Source organism: Mobula birostris, chromosome 2, assembly GCF_030028105.1.
Source record: "Mobula birostris isolate sMobBir1 chromosome 2, sMobBir1.hap1, whole genome shotgun sequence".
Classification (NCBI taxonomy): Eukaryota; Metazoa; Chordata; class Chondrichthyes; order Myliobatiformes; family Myliobatidae; genus Mobula; species Mobula birostris.
The window spans coordinates 68,522,965-68,541,583 of NC_092371.1; the positions used below are offsets into that span (position 1 = coordinate 68,522,965).

Genomic DNA, 18,619 nt, shown 5'->3' on the forward strand with positions numbered 1-18,619 from the left:
AGACCAAGTACAGTGCAGTTGCTGATTTCTGTTATTCGTTACAGCACAAGGTGTATCTCATACCCCATGAGCAATTCACCATGGAATATGTACTGCCAAGCATATATTGCATCAGCACTCATGGAACGTTTGAACCAGACAGGTGACGTAGGCCGCTTTGTATGTTCTTCCTGTTTTTCTAAGTGATACTGCATGGTTAGCCAGTCTCTTCAGACTATTATCTACTTCCTGAAAGATAACAGAAATTTACATTAGATCATTGAATTCAAAAAATCCAGGCGGTCAGAATTATTCTTTGCTGATGTAATTTTGCACTTCTTGGTGTTTTCCTGAAATGTTGGAGCATTTCCTAAAATAAGTTACAGAAAATTTAGCAGATATCAGCCCTCACAAGTCCACAGGAAAATACAGCATGGATGTGGATATCTGTATTTCCAATTACTGGCAAAGTCCGTCGTTAAACTGTTTAATTTGTTTATTATATTGCAACAAATCCTTAGCACTGCACAAATTTAGGATGTCTTCCTTAAGGTCGAACAGGACACAAATAGGATGTAAGGCACGAACAGTAAATTGGAGGAACTCAGTTGAGAAGCATCTATGTGGGATACAGAAATTATTCATGTTTTGGTATTGGTTTATCATTGTCCCACGTACCAAGATACAGTGAAAAGCTTGTCTTGCGTACTGTTTATACAGATCAAATCATTGCGCAGTGTATTGAGCTAGAATAAGGTAAAACAATAACAATGCAAAAAAAAAGTGTAAATACTACTGAAAAGAGTGCAGTGCAAGATCATTACGAGGTACATTGTATGTTTTGGTTTGAAACCATGTATCAGGTCCTGATGCAGCGATTTGTCCAAAATACCAACAATATCAACCCGCCCCCCCCCCCCCCACAGATATTGTTCAGTCCACTGAGTCCCTCCAGCAGATTATTTGTTGCCCCACAGCCCCATTTGCCTCTAAGATATTTTGCATGGGTTGTTCTCCAATCTCCTGCAATTTTGATCCACAGTAAAATCTTGGGACAGTTATACCTCTTTGGTCCAACCTGTCAAATGCTTAGTTGATAGCTTGATTGCTAATTATTGAATGAGTATTAAATGCTGCTGCTTCTATAGATAGATCATGAAAGTAACCTTAAATAAAATTTAAAGTAAGCCCGACCAATAAGAATTGAATCAGAATGAAGGCCTAGAGTTTGATAGATTTATATGAAAATCAGAGCATATTATCATTTCCTTGATATGAGTTGTGTTATTTATAATCATGTATAAGACAGCACAGCAGCATAATGGTTAACACAACGCTTTATGGTACCAGTGACCTGGGCTCAGTTCCCACTGCAGCTTGTAAGGAGTTTGTATGCTCCCCCGTGACCACGTGGCTTTCCTCCAAAGATATGCTGGTTGGTAGGTTAATTGGTCATTGCAAATTGTCCGGTTATTAGGCTAGAATTAAATCAGGGGATTGCTGGCTGCAATGGCCTATTCTGCACTGTATCTCAATGAATAAATAAGTGTGCATCAAATGACTTGGATGTTGTCAATCCTGTTAATGGGTGAATTTGGACCATCTTTAATGGATCCTGATATAAACTGGATTACTTAAGACTTGCTTAAGGTCTCTTGATTTGAATGTATTACTCTCAGTTTCCAGTTACAAACAATTCAGAATATAGTTTTGCCTCTGTAAAGTAAGCCATAAATTAAGGGACTTAATAGCCTTATCATCTTAATATTGTACTTTGAGTACATTATGTGCAGACATCTACAAGCCTCTTTTCCTATCTCTCTCTTATTGCCTCTTATTCTTCCCATCAAAATGAATTACTTGTCAGTACTGTGTTGAACTATAGCCCTAGCATTTCTGCTTTTTTTTAACCCGATTGATGTCTTAATTCTCATCATTATGCAGTCTGACATCTAGAGGCTTCATTACATTACTGCAATACCCTTTATTGTTTTTTATTGCTCTTTGTCTTTAGTGGTTCCTGCTCATCATCCAGGTTTCAAAAGCCGTCTCAGTCCATTACACTGACGCAAGGTGAGGTGTCGACTGCCTCGACTCTTCTGCACCTTTACCCACTGAGAACTCCTCCAGTGGTCAGGACTAGTGGACCACAGCAGCCTCCTGTTCATCCACCCACCATTGTGGAGACAGCTGACTTAACCTTGCTTCGATTCCCTCAGGTATTTGCCACCTACCGTTGCTTGTCTTCACTTGCTCGCACGTACTTGCATAAACTGCAGTTTGGGCATTGCCTTCCAACAGTGAGTTAGAATTGCCCCTGAAAACTGGGACAGGTTGTTAACTTCTCAGCTGAAAAAGTCACAGTCCAATGATATCAAACGCAAAGTTCAAACTAAATTTATAATCAAAGTACATATATGTCACCATACACAACACTAAGATTCATTTTCTTGCAGGCATACTCAGGAAATCCATATAACCGTATAACCACATAACAATTACAGCACAGAAACAGGCCATCTCGGGCCTTCTAGTCCATGCTGAATGCTTACTCTCACCTAGTCCCACCGACCTGCACTCAGCCCATAACCCTCCATTCCTTTCCTGTCCATATAGCTATCCAATTTAACTTTAAACGACAACATCAAACCTGCCTCAACCACTTCTACTGGAAGCTCGTTCCACACGGCTACCACTCTTTGAGTGAAGAAGTTCCCCCTTGTGTTACCCCTAAACTTTTGTCCTTTAATAATTCTCAACTCCTGTCCTCTTATTTGAATCTCCCCTACTCTCAATGGAAAAAGCCTATCCATGTCAACTCTATCTATCCCCGTCATAATTTTAAATACCTCTATCAAGTTCCCCCTCAACCTTCTACGCTCCAAAGAATAAAGACCCAGCTTGTTCAACCTTTCTCTGTAATTTAGGTGCTGAAACCCAGGTAACATTCTATCAAATCTTCTCTGTACTCTCACTATTTTGTTGACATCTTTCCTATAATTCAGTGACCAGAACTGGAAATCAAATAATAACCATAATGTAATCAATGAAAGATTGCTTTCATTGAAAGATCAACTTGGGTGTTCAACCAGTTTGCAAAATACAGTAAATTGTGTAAATACAAATAGAAAAAAAATTATAAATAAGTAAGTAATAAATATTGAGAATATGAGTGTCCTTGAAAGTAAGTCCATAGGTTGTGGGAACATTTCAGTGGTTGGGCGAGTGAAGTTATCCCCTTTGGTTCAAGAGCCTGAAGTCTGAGGGGTAGTAGCAGTTCCTGAACCTGGGGATGTGAGTATTGAGGTTCCTGTACCTTCTTCCTGAATGGCAGCAGGGAGAAGAGAGCATGGCCTGGGTGGTGGGGGTCCCCAATGAAGGATGCTGCTTTCCTGCAACAACACTTCGTACGGATGTGCTCAATGATGGGGAGGGCTTTACCTGTAACGGACTAGACCGCATCTACTACTTTTTGTAGGATTTTCTGTTCAAGGGCATTGGTGTTTCCATACCAGGCTGTGATGCAGCCAGTCATTATACTTTCAATTACACATCCAGAGAAGTTTGTCATAGTTTTAGATGTCATGCCAAATCCTCACAAACTCCTAAGGAAGTAGAAGTGCTGCTGTGCTTTCTTTGTAATTGCAATTATGTGCCAGACAGGTCTTCTGAAATAATAACAAACTCGGTAGGTCAGGCAGCATCTGTGGAGGCAAAAGTTGTCAGAATCAGAATCAGGTTTAATATGATTGACATATGTCATGAAATATGTAGTTTTGTGCCAATATTACACTGCAATGCATTAAAAAATGTGGCTGTTGGAGTGCTTTTTGTCAACAGCACAAATGACCAATTTTTCCTTTTCTTGCACCAAATGTAATTGTGTCAGCTGGCTCTCTCCTGATCAAACATCTGAGCTGAGGTTATCTATGGTTCAGCTCCCCATGAAAAATCCATTTACTGAGTTTAAATGTAGCAGGTAACTGGGCAGTGAGAAACTCATCACCACCACAGGACATGTCCCCTTCTCATTACTACCATCAGGGAGAAGGTGCAGGAGCCTGAAGACCCACACACAATATTTTAAGAGCAGCTTCTTCCCCTCTGCCATCAGATTTCTGAACACTCCATGAACCCGTGAACTCTACCTTGCTATTCCTCTTTTGTGCTGTTTATCTATTTTTTTATTGTAACTTACAATAAATTTTTAATGTTTTTCACTGCACTGCTGCCACAAAATAAATTTCATGAAATATACCAGTGATAAGAAACCTGGTTCTCATTCTGATTCCAAAGGAGTTTTGTGACTGGGTGAATAGATCCACTGAGGTTGACTTATGGTTGAGAAGAGACAACTGAGCCAGTGAGGAGTTAAAGGGGAAGTTGAGTTCAACTCTTGGAATTGTAGCTTTTGATTCAGTCATATTGACAAATCATTCACGATTCTTTCTGACTGCTGTTCACATCAATGCTGCAAAGCACCTGGACATCATCGATAACAGGGTCAGGCTTTGCTGTACTGCACCAATGTACACAGTTTGTAGTCACATTCCAGCCCTGATACTCCTAGTAAGGTGGTCTCGGAAGACTTAGTCATCTGAAACCCCAGCAGCATTGAGAATGTAGTCTGCAGTTTTAATTCCTTTTTTATTCCTTTTCTAGGCAGTGGATATCCATATTGAGATGTTGACCAACTGTGGAATAGATAGTCCACAAGAGAGGCTGGTTCAGGGACAAGATCGTTCACCTGGATATTATGAGGATGGCAGTAGATCACGACTTGAGTGGGGTTAATTGCAACAGACTACCTTGGGAGTGGAGTGACTGGGTTTGACATCTGGGGTGGCCATTTGTCCATCCTGGTGTATGGACAGATCTTTTAATAGTGTATGCTTGCTAGGTCAGACCAAACAGAGTTCCCTTTGGATGATAAGTTTATAGGTTTCCTGACTTTGGTGAGGCCACTCTTGAAACATTACCTAGTTTTGCCTGTCCTGTTTTAGGGAAGATGTTATTGGCTGAAAAGAATGCAGAAAAAGATCTACCAAGAGGCTGGCTGGACTTAGGGTCCTGAGTTAAGAGGAGTGACTGTGTAGGCTAGAGATTCCCTCAAATGTAGGAGTTTTAGGGGATGACTTGATAGAACTATAACATAAGATCATGATCAGCAGAGACATGTTGGAGGAACGTAGTCTTTATTCTCCCAGGGATGAGGTGTTAAAGACAATCGATCTTGGGTTTAAGATCAGAGGCAAGAGGTATGTGGGGGACATCGGAAGCACTTTCTGCACGTGTGTGTTTGGAATGAGCTGCCAGAAATAATGACATTTCAAGAAATAACAGCATTTCAAGGCCATCTGGATAAGTACAGGGAGAGGAGAGGTTTTGAGTGCTTTGGGCCAAATGTGGACAGATGGGACAAGCTCAGTAGGTGACATGGTCACCATGAACAAGTTGGGTGAAGTGGCTTGTTTCCATACTGTATGGTTCTATAACTGTGACTATTGTTACACCCAGCCTGAAAGAGTCACTTGCAGCTGGCTGCCAAAGTCTGAGGCATGGTCTTCCTGAGATGTCTCAATTACTGACCAGTCACTCTGACAGGTTCCTCAGCTGCTCATTGTAAATCTAAAGTAGTACAAGTGGGGGTGGGGCATCAAATCTTGGATCGTTGAAAGGTTAAACAGCCTTCTTCTGTGAGGAGTAAACTTCTCATGACTGAAGGGCCTTTTCTCGTGCTATAATGAGCTTGGGTTTTGAAGAATGGAGAGATGGTGTTGGACTGTGAACTGGTTGACATTGTTCTTATTCACCTGACCTTGTGTAACTGTTCTTCTGCAGACTGTCGTCACCTTTGGTGGCCGCATTCAGACTCTGGGTCGCTACGTCTTTGTGATTCACTTCTACCAGCCAGAGAACCCTACCTTTGCAGCGGAGGTGCTGATTAATGGAGGGCGGATTTGGCAAGGTAAGCTCAAGGTCCGAATCTATTGGTGGGTCGGGATTTGCCGTCAAGAGGGTGAATGGGTTTGGCCCAAGGAAGGATGCTGTGTTCTGAGACCCAGCAAGAGGATTGGGTGTTGGCTCTACAAGGAGGGTGGGTTTGAGAAAGGTGAGGAGGGGTGCTGCTGAGAGGGTTGGAACCTATGTTTGGAGATGGGGCAGGGAAGAAAGGATCTGAGTTTGTGGACATAAAAATTGGAGTTTGTCGGGGTCCTAGAAGACTGAGCGAGTCAGGGACAGAGTATCTGATGGAAGATAATTATGGCCTCAAACTACAAGCCTTGTGTTTCTGTGGAACACATTGCCACCGATGGCTGTGCAGGCCACATCATTGGTTGTATTTAAAGTGGAGGTTGATAGCTTCTTGATTAGTAAGGGTGTCAAAGGTTATAGGGAGAAGGCAGGAGCATGAGGGTGAGAGGGAAAGTAAGTCCGCCATTATAAAATGTTGGAGCAGCCTTGATGGACCAAATGTCATAATTCTGCTCCTGTGTTGTACTGAGAGAGAGTACAGCTCATCTTTTCCTGGGTGTATTTTATTTCTCAGCTCCCATTCCAGGATATGATGTCTTTCAGTCTGGCTCACAGCTGGTGGTTGTGATGCTGGGTTACCACAACGAGAGTGTCAGACAGCCCTCACTGGAGGACTCCCACCCAAAGTGTAAATGCCCATACAGGGATGACAGCCTACCATGTTTTGCCTTTCTCATATAACCCCTCTCCCCACCCATGTGACTCCAGTCTCACACTGTGGCTGACTTGAAGCAGCCAGGTAATAAATAGACTGGTGGATATGGAGATGCCAGTATCCTCAAAGCAAACAATCCAAGCATGTATTATCCACTCTATACCTTCAGTTTGACTGTTGGGCTATATTTATTCGTACAGTGAGATAGAACCTTCATTGGTATGGTCAGCTTTTAACACCTCTCCCAGTAACGCCAGAAGTTAGTGTAGAGGGTCTTAGTTTCAGATACCCTTATGAATTGTAGATTTCCTTTATTTAAATTTTCAAGAGCAGTCAAATTTCAAGGTCAACATTACAGATATGATGATTTTAATTTCCACTTCATTTAATGAATGTAAAATTCTCAGATACCATGGTGGGATTTGGACAAACCCTCACCAATCCAGTAGAACAACTAACGTTCCAGTCTGTTTTCTCGTGGTGTGTGCAGCTTTGGGCAGATCTGTGAGAAATAGTTGGAGTGTTTGGGGAATTAATGCACTGATCAATATGGCCATAATTAAGTGTGTGAAACTTTTCCAATTCCCTCATCTCATTTTATCTATTATTGAAGAAAGATCTTACCTGTTGGTGAATAATCATTTGGAGTGCTGTAATTTCTATCAGTAGCCCTATATGGGGATCAGAATCAAAATAAAAATCAGGTTTAATGTTACTGGAAAGAAAAAAAAAGAACTTTGTTGTCTTTGAAGCAGCAGTACGTTGCAATACATAATAATAGAAAAAAACTGAATTTCAATAAATATGTATTAAATAGTTAAATAAATAGTACAAAAATAGAAATATAAAAGTAGTGAGGTAGTGTTCAGGAGTTCAATGTCTATTCAGAATGGCAGAGGGGGAGAGGCAGTTCCTGTATCGTTGAGTGTGTGCCTTTGGGCTTATGTACCTCCTCCCTGATGGCAGCAATGAGAACAAGCCATGAGCTGGGCAATGTGGGTCCGTCATGATGAGTGCCACCTTTCTGAAGCTCCTTGAAGATGTCCTGTGACTTTTTTTGGAATCATAGTTCTAGTCCTCTACACCCGTAGTCCAGTGTCTTATCTACTCTGCTGCCAACCCCATACTGCCTGCACAGTGTTGACTTGACGAACACCTCGTATTTCTTTCCTTCCAGGTCATGCCAACGCTTCCTTCTGCCCCCATGGCTATGGATGTCGTACAGTAATTCTTTGCGAAAATAGGATTGTTCTGGACATAACTGACAACGAGGTGTCTGTTATCATTCGTATTCCAGACGGCAAGACTCTGTGGCTGGTAAGCATTAAAATAACCTTAAGGCTGTAAGGAAAACATTCTGACATCTACAACGTCTAGTTCTCATAAGGTCATCCTGTTCTGAGTCAGAACTCCCATAACACACTCAGTCAAAAGATCATGAGTTCAACGCTTACCACTGTAGTTCCTGGAGCTCCATACGCCTCCAGTGTCTAGATGCTCCTGAAAGTAGTTAATGACGTCTGAAGCTATTCTAGTGTATGTCCCACTGACAAATTTCTTCTGTTTGAGTTCCTGGAAGGTCAAGAAATCAAAGCACTAAATATCCACAGACAAGGTTGAAAGCGGTTGAATTGGGAGCTTGCCCTCTAAGTCCTCCTATTTCAAACCCTTCTGGACTACCTAGCAAAGTCACAGCCATCTCCCCATTGCACCATACTGTTCCATTCCTACAGGCCTTGGACAGTCTTCTAATCTGGAATTTCCCACGGTGACACACATTTACACATCCCTGGAAAGTCTGACTCAGCAACTTGGCCTTGTTGCTCTTGTTGAATCCTGTGCAGAATAAGCCAATTGTTACAGTGTAGTAGAAGGACATCCGACCCATCGGGTTTCTCCCAGTTCCAAGCAAAAACTAGTCCCATTATATCTCCCTTTCCATTGTCATGTAAATTCTTTCCATTGGGATACTTACGCAGCTTCCTTGGAAATGGTCTCCACCATTACCTCTGGTGGAGTGTCCTAGGCCCTTGCCATTCATCATGTTGAATTCCTTGCATTTGCTGCTTTTCAATTTGCTTTTTTCTCTATGTCCTCGTGTCCTTGGTCTCTTCTACCCATGGTAATGGTGTCTCTCTACCCTTTCTGTCTATCACGTGGCACAGTGGTGGAGAGGGTCAATGGCTTTAAATTCCTTGGAGTTAACAAAACAGAGGATCTGTTCTGAGACCTGTAAGTGTCATCACAAAGAAAGGAAGGAAGAGAGTGCCTCTACTTCCTTCACAGTTTGTGTAAATTCACCATGTCATCAAAAACTTTGCCAAACCTGTGTAGATGAAGTGAAGATAACCTTAACAGGCTGCATCACGACCTGTTATGGAAACATCAATGCCCAGGTCAGAAAAGCTACAGAAAGTGGTGCATACAGTCCAGTCCATCAGAGACAAAGGCCACCCACCACTGAGTATATTTACATGGAACACTGCCACAAGAAATCTGCATCCGGGGTCAAAGACCCCTACCATCCAGGCCATGCCCTCTATGTACTGCTACCATCGGGTAGGCCTTAAGTTCCACGTTGCCAGGTTCAGGAATATTTATTACCCTACTACCATCAGGCTCATTTACCACTACTCTGAACTGATTCTGTGTCCTACAGACTCAGTTTCATGTACTCTTTACAACTCACTTCCAAGTACTCTCAGTATTATTTATATTTTCACAGCTTGTCGTCTTTTGCACATTGGTTGTTTGTCAGTCTTTGTTTATGTACAGTTTTTCTTAAAATTCTATTGTAGTTTTTCTTGTAAATGCTTGCCAAAAATGAATGTCATAGTAGTGCATGGTAGCATTTACATACTTTGATAATTTTACTTTGAACGTACACCTGCTTTCTCATGTAAAACATTTCTGTCAGAGCTGCTCTGAGAGTAGGAGTTAATGACATCTGGAGCCCCTGCCGTCTGTACCCTGGTGGAGTGGTTGTGCTGAGAGATTGGTGCATGAATGATAATACTTAATTGCATCTCCCATTTTAATTATTTCCTACGAGCCTAAGGCACAATTAGAAAAATTCTCAATGTACCTTGCCGAATATTCCTTGCACAATTTCTAATTTTCTCAGAAATGCTGAACATCTTCCTTCTATATTCTACTTCTGTCCCAAAGAGGAAAACTCGGCTTTTCCAGTGTATCTGTGTAATTAAAGTCCCTCAGTCCTGGATTTATTTTTAATAAATGTTTTACATTCCCTTTTACATCTGTCTGGTAAGGTGCAGCACCTAAAACAGATGACGATACTCCAGCTGTGGTCAAACCAATCTTTTATAACTTTCATCACAACTGACTTGATGTTGTACTTTGTAGTCCAGAACCCTGTGCACTTTTCTAATCACTTTCTCAACCTGCCCTGCATTCGAATTGAAATGTGCACGTATAATCCCTGATCTCTCTGCTCTCTGTGATCTGTGTTCAGTGGCGACATTTGATCTGTTGAAATGGAGACTTCCAGCACCTGGAGTTACTGGTGACCTCAGTAATCTTGATCCCCTGCAGGGCACTGCAGCATTTACCGATCCTGGGCTGACTGCAAGTCTTTTTTTTGTCAGGATTTTTCTTGGATTCTGTTGGAAGATGTGGGAATATTGAGCCACATGTTATTGATTTGTTTCTGGTGTCTGCAGTTCCAATAAGGGGTTAATACTTCCCCATTATACTTTATCACAAAATTCAAGAGCATTACAGACATCTTGGAGCAGAAGTGCCAGTGCTGAATCTGCATGAATTGCACTCTGCCTTTGATATTTGCTTTCATTCAGCTGAACAGGGTGACACAGTACAGGTGTCCCCCGCTTTTCAAACGTTCACTTTACGAAACCTCACTGTTACGAAACCTCACTGTTACGAAAGACCTACATTAGTACCCTGGTTTCACTTTCAGAAGGTGTTTTCACTGTTACGAAAAAAATTCAACGTGCGATAAAAGGCAGTGCGCGCCCCGAGCAGCCGCTGTCCCCCGGATTCGGAACGGCATTGCTTTAACACGTGCCTGTGAGCAGTCATCTGCAAGGTGAGTTCTATGGTATCGGAAAAGCCTAAAAGAGCTCGTAAGGGTGTTACACTTAGCGTAAAACTAGACATTATTAAGCATTTCGATCGTGGTGAACGAAGCAAGGACAAAGTGAGTTTGGCTTGTGGAAGTTGACGAAGATGATGTTGAGGAGGTTTTGGCATCCCATGACCAAGAACTGATAGATGAAGAGCTGATGCAATTGGAAGAGGAAAGGATAACAATAGAAACCGAATGAGTAATGATAAAGTACGACTTTAATTTTGAAAGGGTACGTAGGTTTAGGGAATATTTGCAAGATGGTTTGAGTCCTTACAAAGAGCTGTATGATAGAAAAATGCGCGAGGCTCAGCAGTCAAGCAAGCCTTCCACATCAGCCACAGCAGATAACGAACCCCGACCTTCAACATCGAGGCAGGCAGTCATAGGAGAAGATGAGCTGCCTGCTCTAATGGAAACAGACGACAAGATGACACCCCAGTGTCCCACCACCCCAGCACCCAGGCCGCGGACAGATACCGATTCACGGAGAATGCAGCGTTAGCCGGGAGGCACAAAGCACATCTTTAAGAAAAAAGCCTAAATAAACATGTTAATTAATTAGATGCCACCCCACACGTAAATGTTGGCCCAGATCAGAGACGACGCAGTCGGAAATCGGCACTGATCTGGGCCGACAATTACGTGCCGGGCGGCACCTAATTAATTAGCATGTTTATTTTAGCTTTTTTCTTAAAGGTGTGCTGTGTGCCTCCCGGCTACCGCTTGGACCCCTGCGTACTTCGCGGCAATGTATCGGTCGGTGGCCTGGAGAGTGGGGGCCACTGCACCAGCTAACCTGCGACGACTCAGTCTAACACACCATCATCAGTGTGCTCTGTGCTGTCTTCCCAATTCCAGTAAGTGATACTACACTGTACATACATTATTTCTACTTTATGTCGGCTGTGTATTTTTACGTGTTATTTGATATGATTTGGCAACTTCATAGCTTACAGGTTACTGGAGAGCGCTTGCGCCGTGTTTTTGCCAACAGCGCTTGGGTGAGATTTTCTGCCGACGATGCTTGCGCGAGATTTTTGCTACGGATAACAGTTCAGAAATGATTGTGGAAAAGTATTTCTACTTTATAGAGGCTGTGTATTTAGCATATCATTCCTGCTTTTACTATATGTTACTGTTATTTCAGGTTTTATGTGTTATTTGGCATTATTTGGTAGGTTATTTTTGGGTCTGCGAACGCTCACAAAATTTTCCCATATAAATAAATGGTAATTGTTTCTTCGCTTTACGACATTTCGGCTTACGAATGATTTCATAGGAACACTCTACCCTCGGATGGCGGGGGAAACCTGTAGCTTCAAGGAACTCGTGTTCAACTCTGACCTCTGGTGGTTTATTTATTTAGAGATGCAACACAGTAACTGGCCCTTGCAGCCCATCAAGCCCACATTGGCCAGTTGCACCATGTGACCAATTAACCAATAAACCTGTATGTCTTTGGAATGTGCAAGGAAACTGGAGCACCCAGAAGAAACCCATGTGGTCTTGGGCAGAATGTGTAAGTTCCTCACAGCCAGCCGTGGGAATTGAACCCAGGCCGCTGGCGCACTACTGCGTTGTCTGTGTGAATTTTGTACATTCTTCCCATGATGACATGCTGTTCAACAAGATGTTGCACTTTCTTGTCCTAGCCAAAAGATGTACTGGTAGGATTACTAGCTGCCATAAATTACCCCATGGTGTAAATAAATGGCAAAAAAATCAGGGGGTGGAATTGATGGGCATATGAGGGAGGTCGAGATGCAGAGAAGGAATGGAGTTGTTCAGAGTTGACATGGTCTCTTATCTTGTAATAAGACACCATGAGGATTTTACATATTCTGTCCAATACAATGTGGGTTTTTATATATATATAATATTTTATTATGTACAGTTAAATTAAAAGGTTTGAGGGGAAGAAGCTCTTCCTGAGTGTGCGCATTCAGGCTCCTGTACCTGCTTCATGATAGAAACATAGGAAACCTACAGCACAATACAGGTCCTTCAGCCCTCAAAGCTGTGCCAAGCATGTCCTTACCATAGAACTACCTAGGCTGACCCATAGCCCTCTACCTGTCTAAGCTCCATGTATCCATCTAGGAATCTCTTAAAAGACCCTATCGTTTCCGCCTCCACCACCTCCACCGGCAGCCCATTCCATGCACTCACCACTCTCTGCGTAAAAAAACGTACCCCTGACATCTCCTCTGTACCTACTTCCAAGCACCTTAAAACTGTGTTCTCTCGTGCTAGCCATTTCTGCCCTGGGAAAAAACCTCTGACTAGCCACACGATCAATGCCTCTCATTATCTCTGTCAGGCCACCTCTCATCCTCCGTCTCTCCAAGGAGAAAAGGCCGAGTTCGGTCAACTTATTCTCATAAAGCATGCTAATCTGATAATCTAATCCTTGTAAATATCCTCTGCACCCTTTCTGTGGTTTCCACATCCCTCCTGTAGTGAGGCAACCAGAACTGGTCACAGTACTCCAAGTGGGCTCTGACCAGGGTCCTATTAGGCTGCAACATTACCTCTCAGCTCCTAAACTCAATCCCACGGTTGATGAAGGCCAATGCACCGTATGCTTTCTTAACCACAGAGTCAAGCTGCGTAGCAGCTTTGAGTGTCCTATAGACTCGGACCCCAAGATCACTCTGACCCTCCACACTGCCAAGGGTCTTACCATTAATGCCATATTCTGCCATCATATTTGACCTACCAAAATGAACCACCTCACACTTATCTGGGTTGAACTCCATCTGCCACTTCTCAGCCCGGTTTTGCCTCCTATCAATGTCCCGTTATAACCTCTGACAGCCCTCCACACTATCCACAACACCCCCAACCTTTGTGTCATCAACAAATTTCCTAACCCAACCCTCCACTTCCTCATCCAGGTCATTTATAAAAATCACGGAGAGTAGGGGTCACAGAACAGATCCCTGAGGCACACCACTGGTCGCCACTGATGGTGGCAATGAGAAGAGGGCATGTCCTGGGCGATGGAGGCATCGCTCGTTGAAGATGCCCAGGTTACTACGATGCCCGTGATGGAGCTGGCTCAGTTCACATCTTTGTGCAGCTTCTTTTGATCCTGTGCAGTAGCCCACCCCGCCCCGCCCCTGTACCAAATGACGTTGCAGGCAGTTTAGAATGCTCTCCATGGTCTGTTTTTTTCCCATGATATACCCTACTAAGCACATTAAAAATTGGGGCTTGGTTCTTCTGTAACTGGTCTCCTTTTATACTTCTCCAGGCCTACATTTTGATTGTGCCAGAAGCTAGCTACAATTCAAACTATCTGGTGGAAGAACCATTGGACAAATCTTATGATTTCATCAGCACCTGTGGAGCAAACAGTTTCTACATCAAGTAAGTTTTTATTAAAACTTTGATAGAAAATTAAAGTGTTTTAGATTATGAGGACATTCAGTCCTCATTTATTGTCATTTAGAAATGCATGCAATAAAAAATGATACAATGCTCCTCCAGAATGATATCACAAGAAACACAGGACGAACCAAGACTAAAACTGACAAAACCACATAATTATAACATATAATTACAACAGTGCAAAGCAATACCATAATTTGAGAAGAACAGACCATGGGCACAGTAAAAAAATAGTCTCTAAGTCCCGATAGCCTCATCGTCTCAAGCAGATGGTAGAAGGGAGAAACTCTCCCTGCCATGACCCTCCAAGTGCCACAAACTTGCCGATGCAGTATTATTGGAAGCACCCGACCGCAGTGGACTCTGAGTCCATCCGAAAACTTCGAGTCTCCAACACAGCCTCTCCGAGCACCATCTTCTGCCGAGTGCTTCGACCCCGCCCCGGCTGCCGAGCAACAAGCAAAGCCGAGGACTCGGGACCTTCCCCTCCGGAGATTCTGGACCACACAGTAGCAGCAGCAGTGAAGCAGGCATTTCAGAAGTTTCACCAGGTGTTCTTCCGTGGTCTCACGTCTGTCTCGAGCATGTGACATTAAATTTGTTAACTTAGTAGCAGCAGTTCAATGCAATACATAATATAGAAGAGAAAAATAAATAAATATGATAGTAATAAATAAATAAGTAAATCAATTACAGTATACATATATTGAATAGATTAAAAAAGTGCAAAAAAAATCTGAAATTCTGTATATTTAAAAAAAGTGAGGTAGCGTCCAAGGGTTCAATGTCCATTTAGTAATCGGATGGCAGAAGAGAAGAAGCTGTTCCAGAATCACTGAGTGTGTGCCTTCAGGCTTCTGTACCTCCTACCTGATGGTAACAGTGAGAAAAGGGCATGCCCTGGGTGCTGGAGGTCCTTAATAATGGATGCTGCCTTTCTGAGACAGCGCTCCCTGAAGATATCCTGGGTACTTTGTAGGCTCATACCCAAGATGGAGCTGACTAGATTTCCAACCCTCTGCAGCTTCTTTTGGTTCTGTGCAGTAGCCTGAATACCCCCCATACCAGACAGTGATACAGCCTGTCAGAATGCTCTCCATGGCACATCTATAGAAGATTTGTTGACATGCCAAATCTCTTCAAACGCTAATGAAGTACATTTATTTGCAATTAAGTAATTATTATTATTTGTTATTTGCACAGTTTGTTTTCTTTTGTACATTGGTTGTCAGTCTTGGTAGATTTTCATTGATTTTATTGTATTTCTTTGTTCTGCTGTAAATGCTCCCAAGAAAATGTATCTCAGGGTGACATTTACATATTTTGATTGTACAACGTAAATTTACTTTGAGCTTTTGAACTTTGCCACATCTGATACAGCACTAAACATCTAAGCTCCTGAGTGGTTAAGCATCAATGATTATCATTACTGCAATATTGACAGGGATTTAAAGTAATATTCGGAAGTAAATGTGTGTGTGTGTGTGGGTCCATAACTAGCTGTTTGTAAATATTCAGGGTGATGGAAAGAGGAGATGAGGCCCTTATTTTACCCTTTCTGATGCATATTCTGATTGCCTGATGTTTCCTACTCTCCCGGCAAGCCACCGCGACATGACTCGTATTTCCAATATACTGTTGACTTCCTCAGTCTCAGCCTATCCAAACTCTGGGGTGTCTCTGTCCAGTGTGTAGAAGCCAACCAAATTCAGTAGCAGAATCCTTGTTCTCAAACTCTCAAAATGGCCTTCCTTCACACCATCCTGCAACCCCCTTCAAACTAATGATCTTTGGTGTTGACACAAGGCTTGTCCATATCACAGCATTCCTCAGCTAGTTCAGGAGCTTTTCCCACTGTCACTGTTTTGACTGACATTTGATTGATTGATTGTCTTGACCCAATCGTTTGAGTTTCTTCTCTTCGCTTTTCCAATCCTCGGGTCATCTCTTCCCTCTGTCATCTACCATTCCTTCCAATCAACCAACTTCCATCCTTAAACCCACAACATCCACTCCATCGCTGTCATCTATGAAGAGCTACGGCCGTGTCTTCTGCTAAGTTTGCTCTGCCCGTAACATCAGTAATAACCTCCCATAATGCTCAAACTAAAATATGTAATTTATCACCTCATAAGTTTTGAAATGTGTATTTGCTGTGTTAGATTCTTGGGTTGTTGCAAAAAGCAGATATATTCAAGTCACACACAAAAAAGTTGCTGGTGAACGCAGCAGGCCAGGCAGCATCTCTAGGAAGAGGTGCAGTCGACGTTTCAGGCCGAGACCCTTCGTCAGGACTAACTGAACTCACTCTTCCTTCAGTTAGTCCTGACGAAGGGTCTCGGCCTGAAACGTCGACCGTACCTCTTCCTAGAGATGCTGCCTGGCCTGCTGCGTTCACCAGCAACTTTTATGTGTGCTGCTTGAATTTCCAGCATCTGCAGAATTCCTGTTGTTTGCGTTTTTATATTCAAGTCATCCTTTTTCGCTTAAAGTATTCATTCTTCTTTACCCTTTACGCCGATATGGAAATATAACTGTCGATGTTTATATTTCTCCCAGCCCTGTCACCACCTCAAAATTCTGCAAAGACTCCATGGTATCACTGTCCGCCTTTTACAATAATGGTGCCCTGCCTTGTTTGTGCCATGAAGCGGGTGCCTTGAGCACTTCCTGTGACCCCTATGGAGGACAGTGCAGCTGTCGACCAAACGTGATTGGCCGTGACTGTTCCCGTTGTGCCATTGGCTACTATGGATTCCCCAACTGCAGACGTAAGCATCCATTTCTTTTTAAACTTTTCATTTAACCCATGCATTATCTATTCAAGGCTGATTGTGGAAGTATATTGGCTCTGTGGTGCAACTTTCAACATTATCATAACTGTGCACATGGTCATTTGGGAATGAAGAGGGACATGTACACAGAGTATACGGAGAGTTTCCCTTCACTGGTCAAGACATCATGTATGCAAGCTGGGGCATCATTTTACAGTTGTACAAATTGTTGGTTAGGTTGCATTTCATGTATTGTCTGTAATAATATTGGCCTCAATCAATAGTGGTGTATTGGTAGAGCTATTATATCTTTTCCCCAAGGATTTTGTGAAGAAGCTTGTGGATGTAACATTTTACAGAGTGAATTCTTGGCTGTCTTGAAGCTAGGAGTCTGTAGCCAGAAAGGAGAGAAGACCTTAGCACCTTGCACTCCAAGATCCTGCCTACACGAGATTACCTTACTCCGAAGGTTCTGCTTTGCTTCAGGGTAGAGAATCCAGCAGAACACCTACAGGAGATTATTTTACTACGAAGGTGCTGCTTTGCTTCAGGGTAGAGAATTCAGCAAATAATGGTTTTGCATGGTGAGGGAGTGGGTGTTGTTATACAGGAAACCCAGAGGTGTAACAAAAACAATGGAAATGCCCTCTTAAAGCCATTACATTGTAGAGACAAGACATTCAGCAAATGCCTGATATTTTGAGCAACCATGCACAAAATGCTTGAGGAACTAAGCAGGTCAGGCAACATCTATAGAATAGAATAGAACTTTATTGTCATTGCTCAAGACAATGAGATTGTGGTGCTACTCCAGTCTGTGTAAAACAAATATTTACAATGTATTTTGTACGGCTCTATGAAGGGGAATCGACAGTTGATGTTTCAAACTGAGACCTTTCATAAGGGCCAACCGTTTGTTTCCCTCCATAAATGCTACCGGACATGCAAAGTTTAACTTCCTACAGTTTAACGTATCTGTTTAAACAGGAATATTAGTCCTGAGGTGCCTTGTTAATGGAGGGTAATTCTTGAGAGGATGGTGAGGCAGAGTTAATAGTAACACATCAGTGGAAACCGGTTATATACTTTGGTGGGGGTGGGGGTGGGGGAAAAGGGGCTGGAAAGTGGAGGGCTATGAGGAAAGGGAGAGGTCACAAGTCTATGTGGATTGTTTCAAAGAACCACCACAGTGGCAAAAAGTCAATTGAAGTATTTTCGTGTTTGCATGTAGATTCATAAATACATAGAATTCTACAGTGTGTAAATATGCCTTTCGGCCCTAACTAGCCCTGCCCACAGAGATTCTTATCTAGGCTTATCTCATTTGCCTGTTTTTGGCTTTATATTCCTCAAAACTTTTCCTATCCAAACATTTTTTACATTCTGTGTTTCTACCTGCCTCAACTCCTCTTTTGGCAGTTTGTTCCGTATAACCACTACCCTTCATGTGAAAAACATGCCTCTCAGGTACCGTGTAATTTTTTTTTTCTTTTTCACCTTAACCCTATTTAGTTTAAGAACCCCGTTATCCTGGGAAAAGCATGGCAGGTTGGAGATACGTCTCTACCAAAGGAGGTGTAAGGCACACCTTCCCTCTGCTGGCTCCTGCAGGTCACCCATGGGCAAGGTGTAGCACCTGCTTAGCTCCCCCCAACCCCAAAATCAGGGTCA

The 18,619-nt window shown here is 42.7% G+C and overlaps 1 protein-coding gene across 3 annotated transcripts in view; it reads left to right on the top strand.

Annotated features, from left to right (window-relative positions):
- lama5 (laminin, alpha 5) overlaps positions 1–18,619 on the top strand; it is a 374,262-nt gene that overhangs the window by 246,283 nt on the left and 109,360 nt on the right. For all 3 annotated transcript variants that reach the window (XM_072242339.1, XM_072242347.1, XM_072242358.1), the window contains 6 exons: positions 45–142; positions 1,994–2,198; positions 5,821–5,947; positions 7,848–7,987; positions 14,038–14,153; positions 16,734–16,945. In XM_072242339.1, the coding sequence (XP_072098440.1) occupies positions 45–142; positions 1,994–2,198; positions 5,821–5,947; positions 7,848–7,987; positions 14,038–14,153; positions 16,734–16,945 (898 nt within the window). The remainder of the gene's footprint in view (positions 1–44; positions 143–1,993; positions 2,199–5,820; positions 5,948–7,847; positions 7,988–14,037; positions 14,154–16,733; positions 16,946–18,619) is intronic.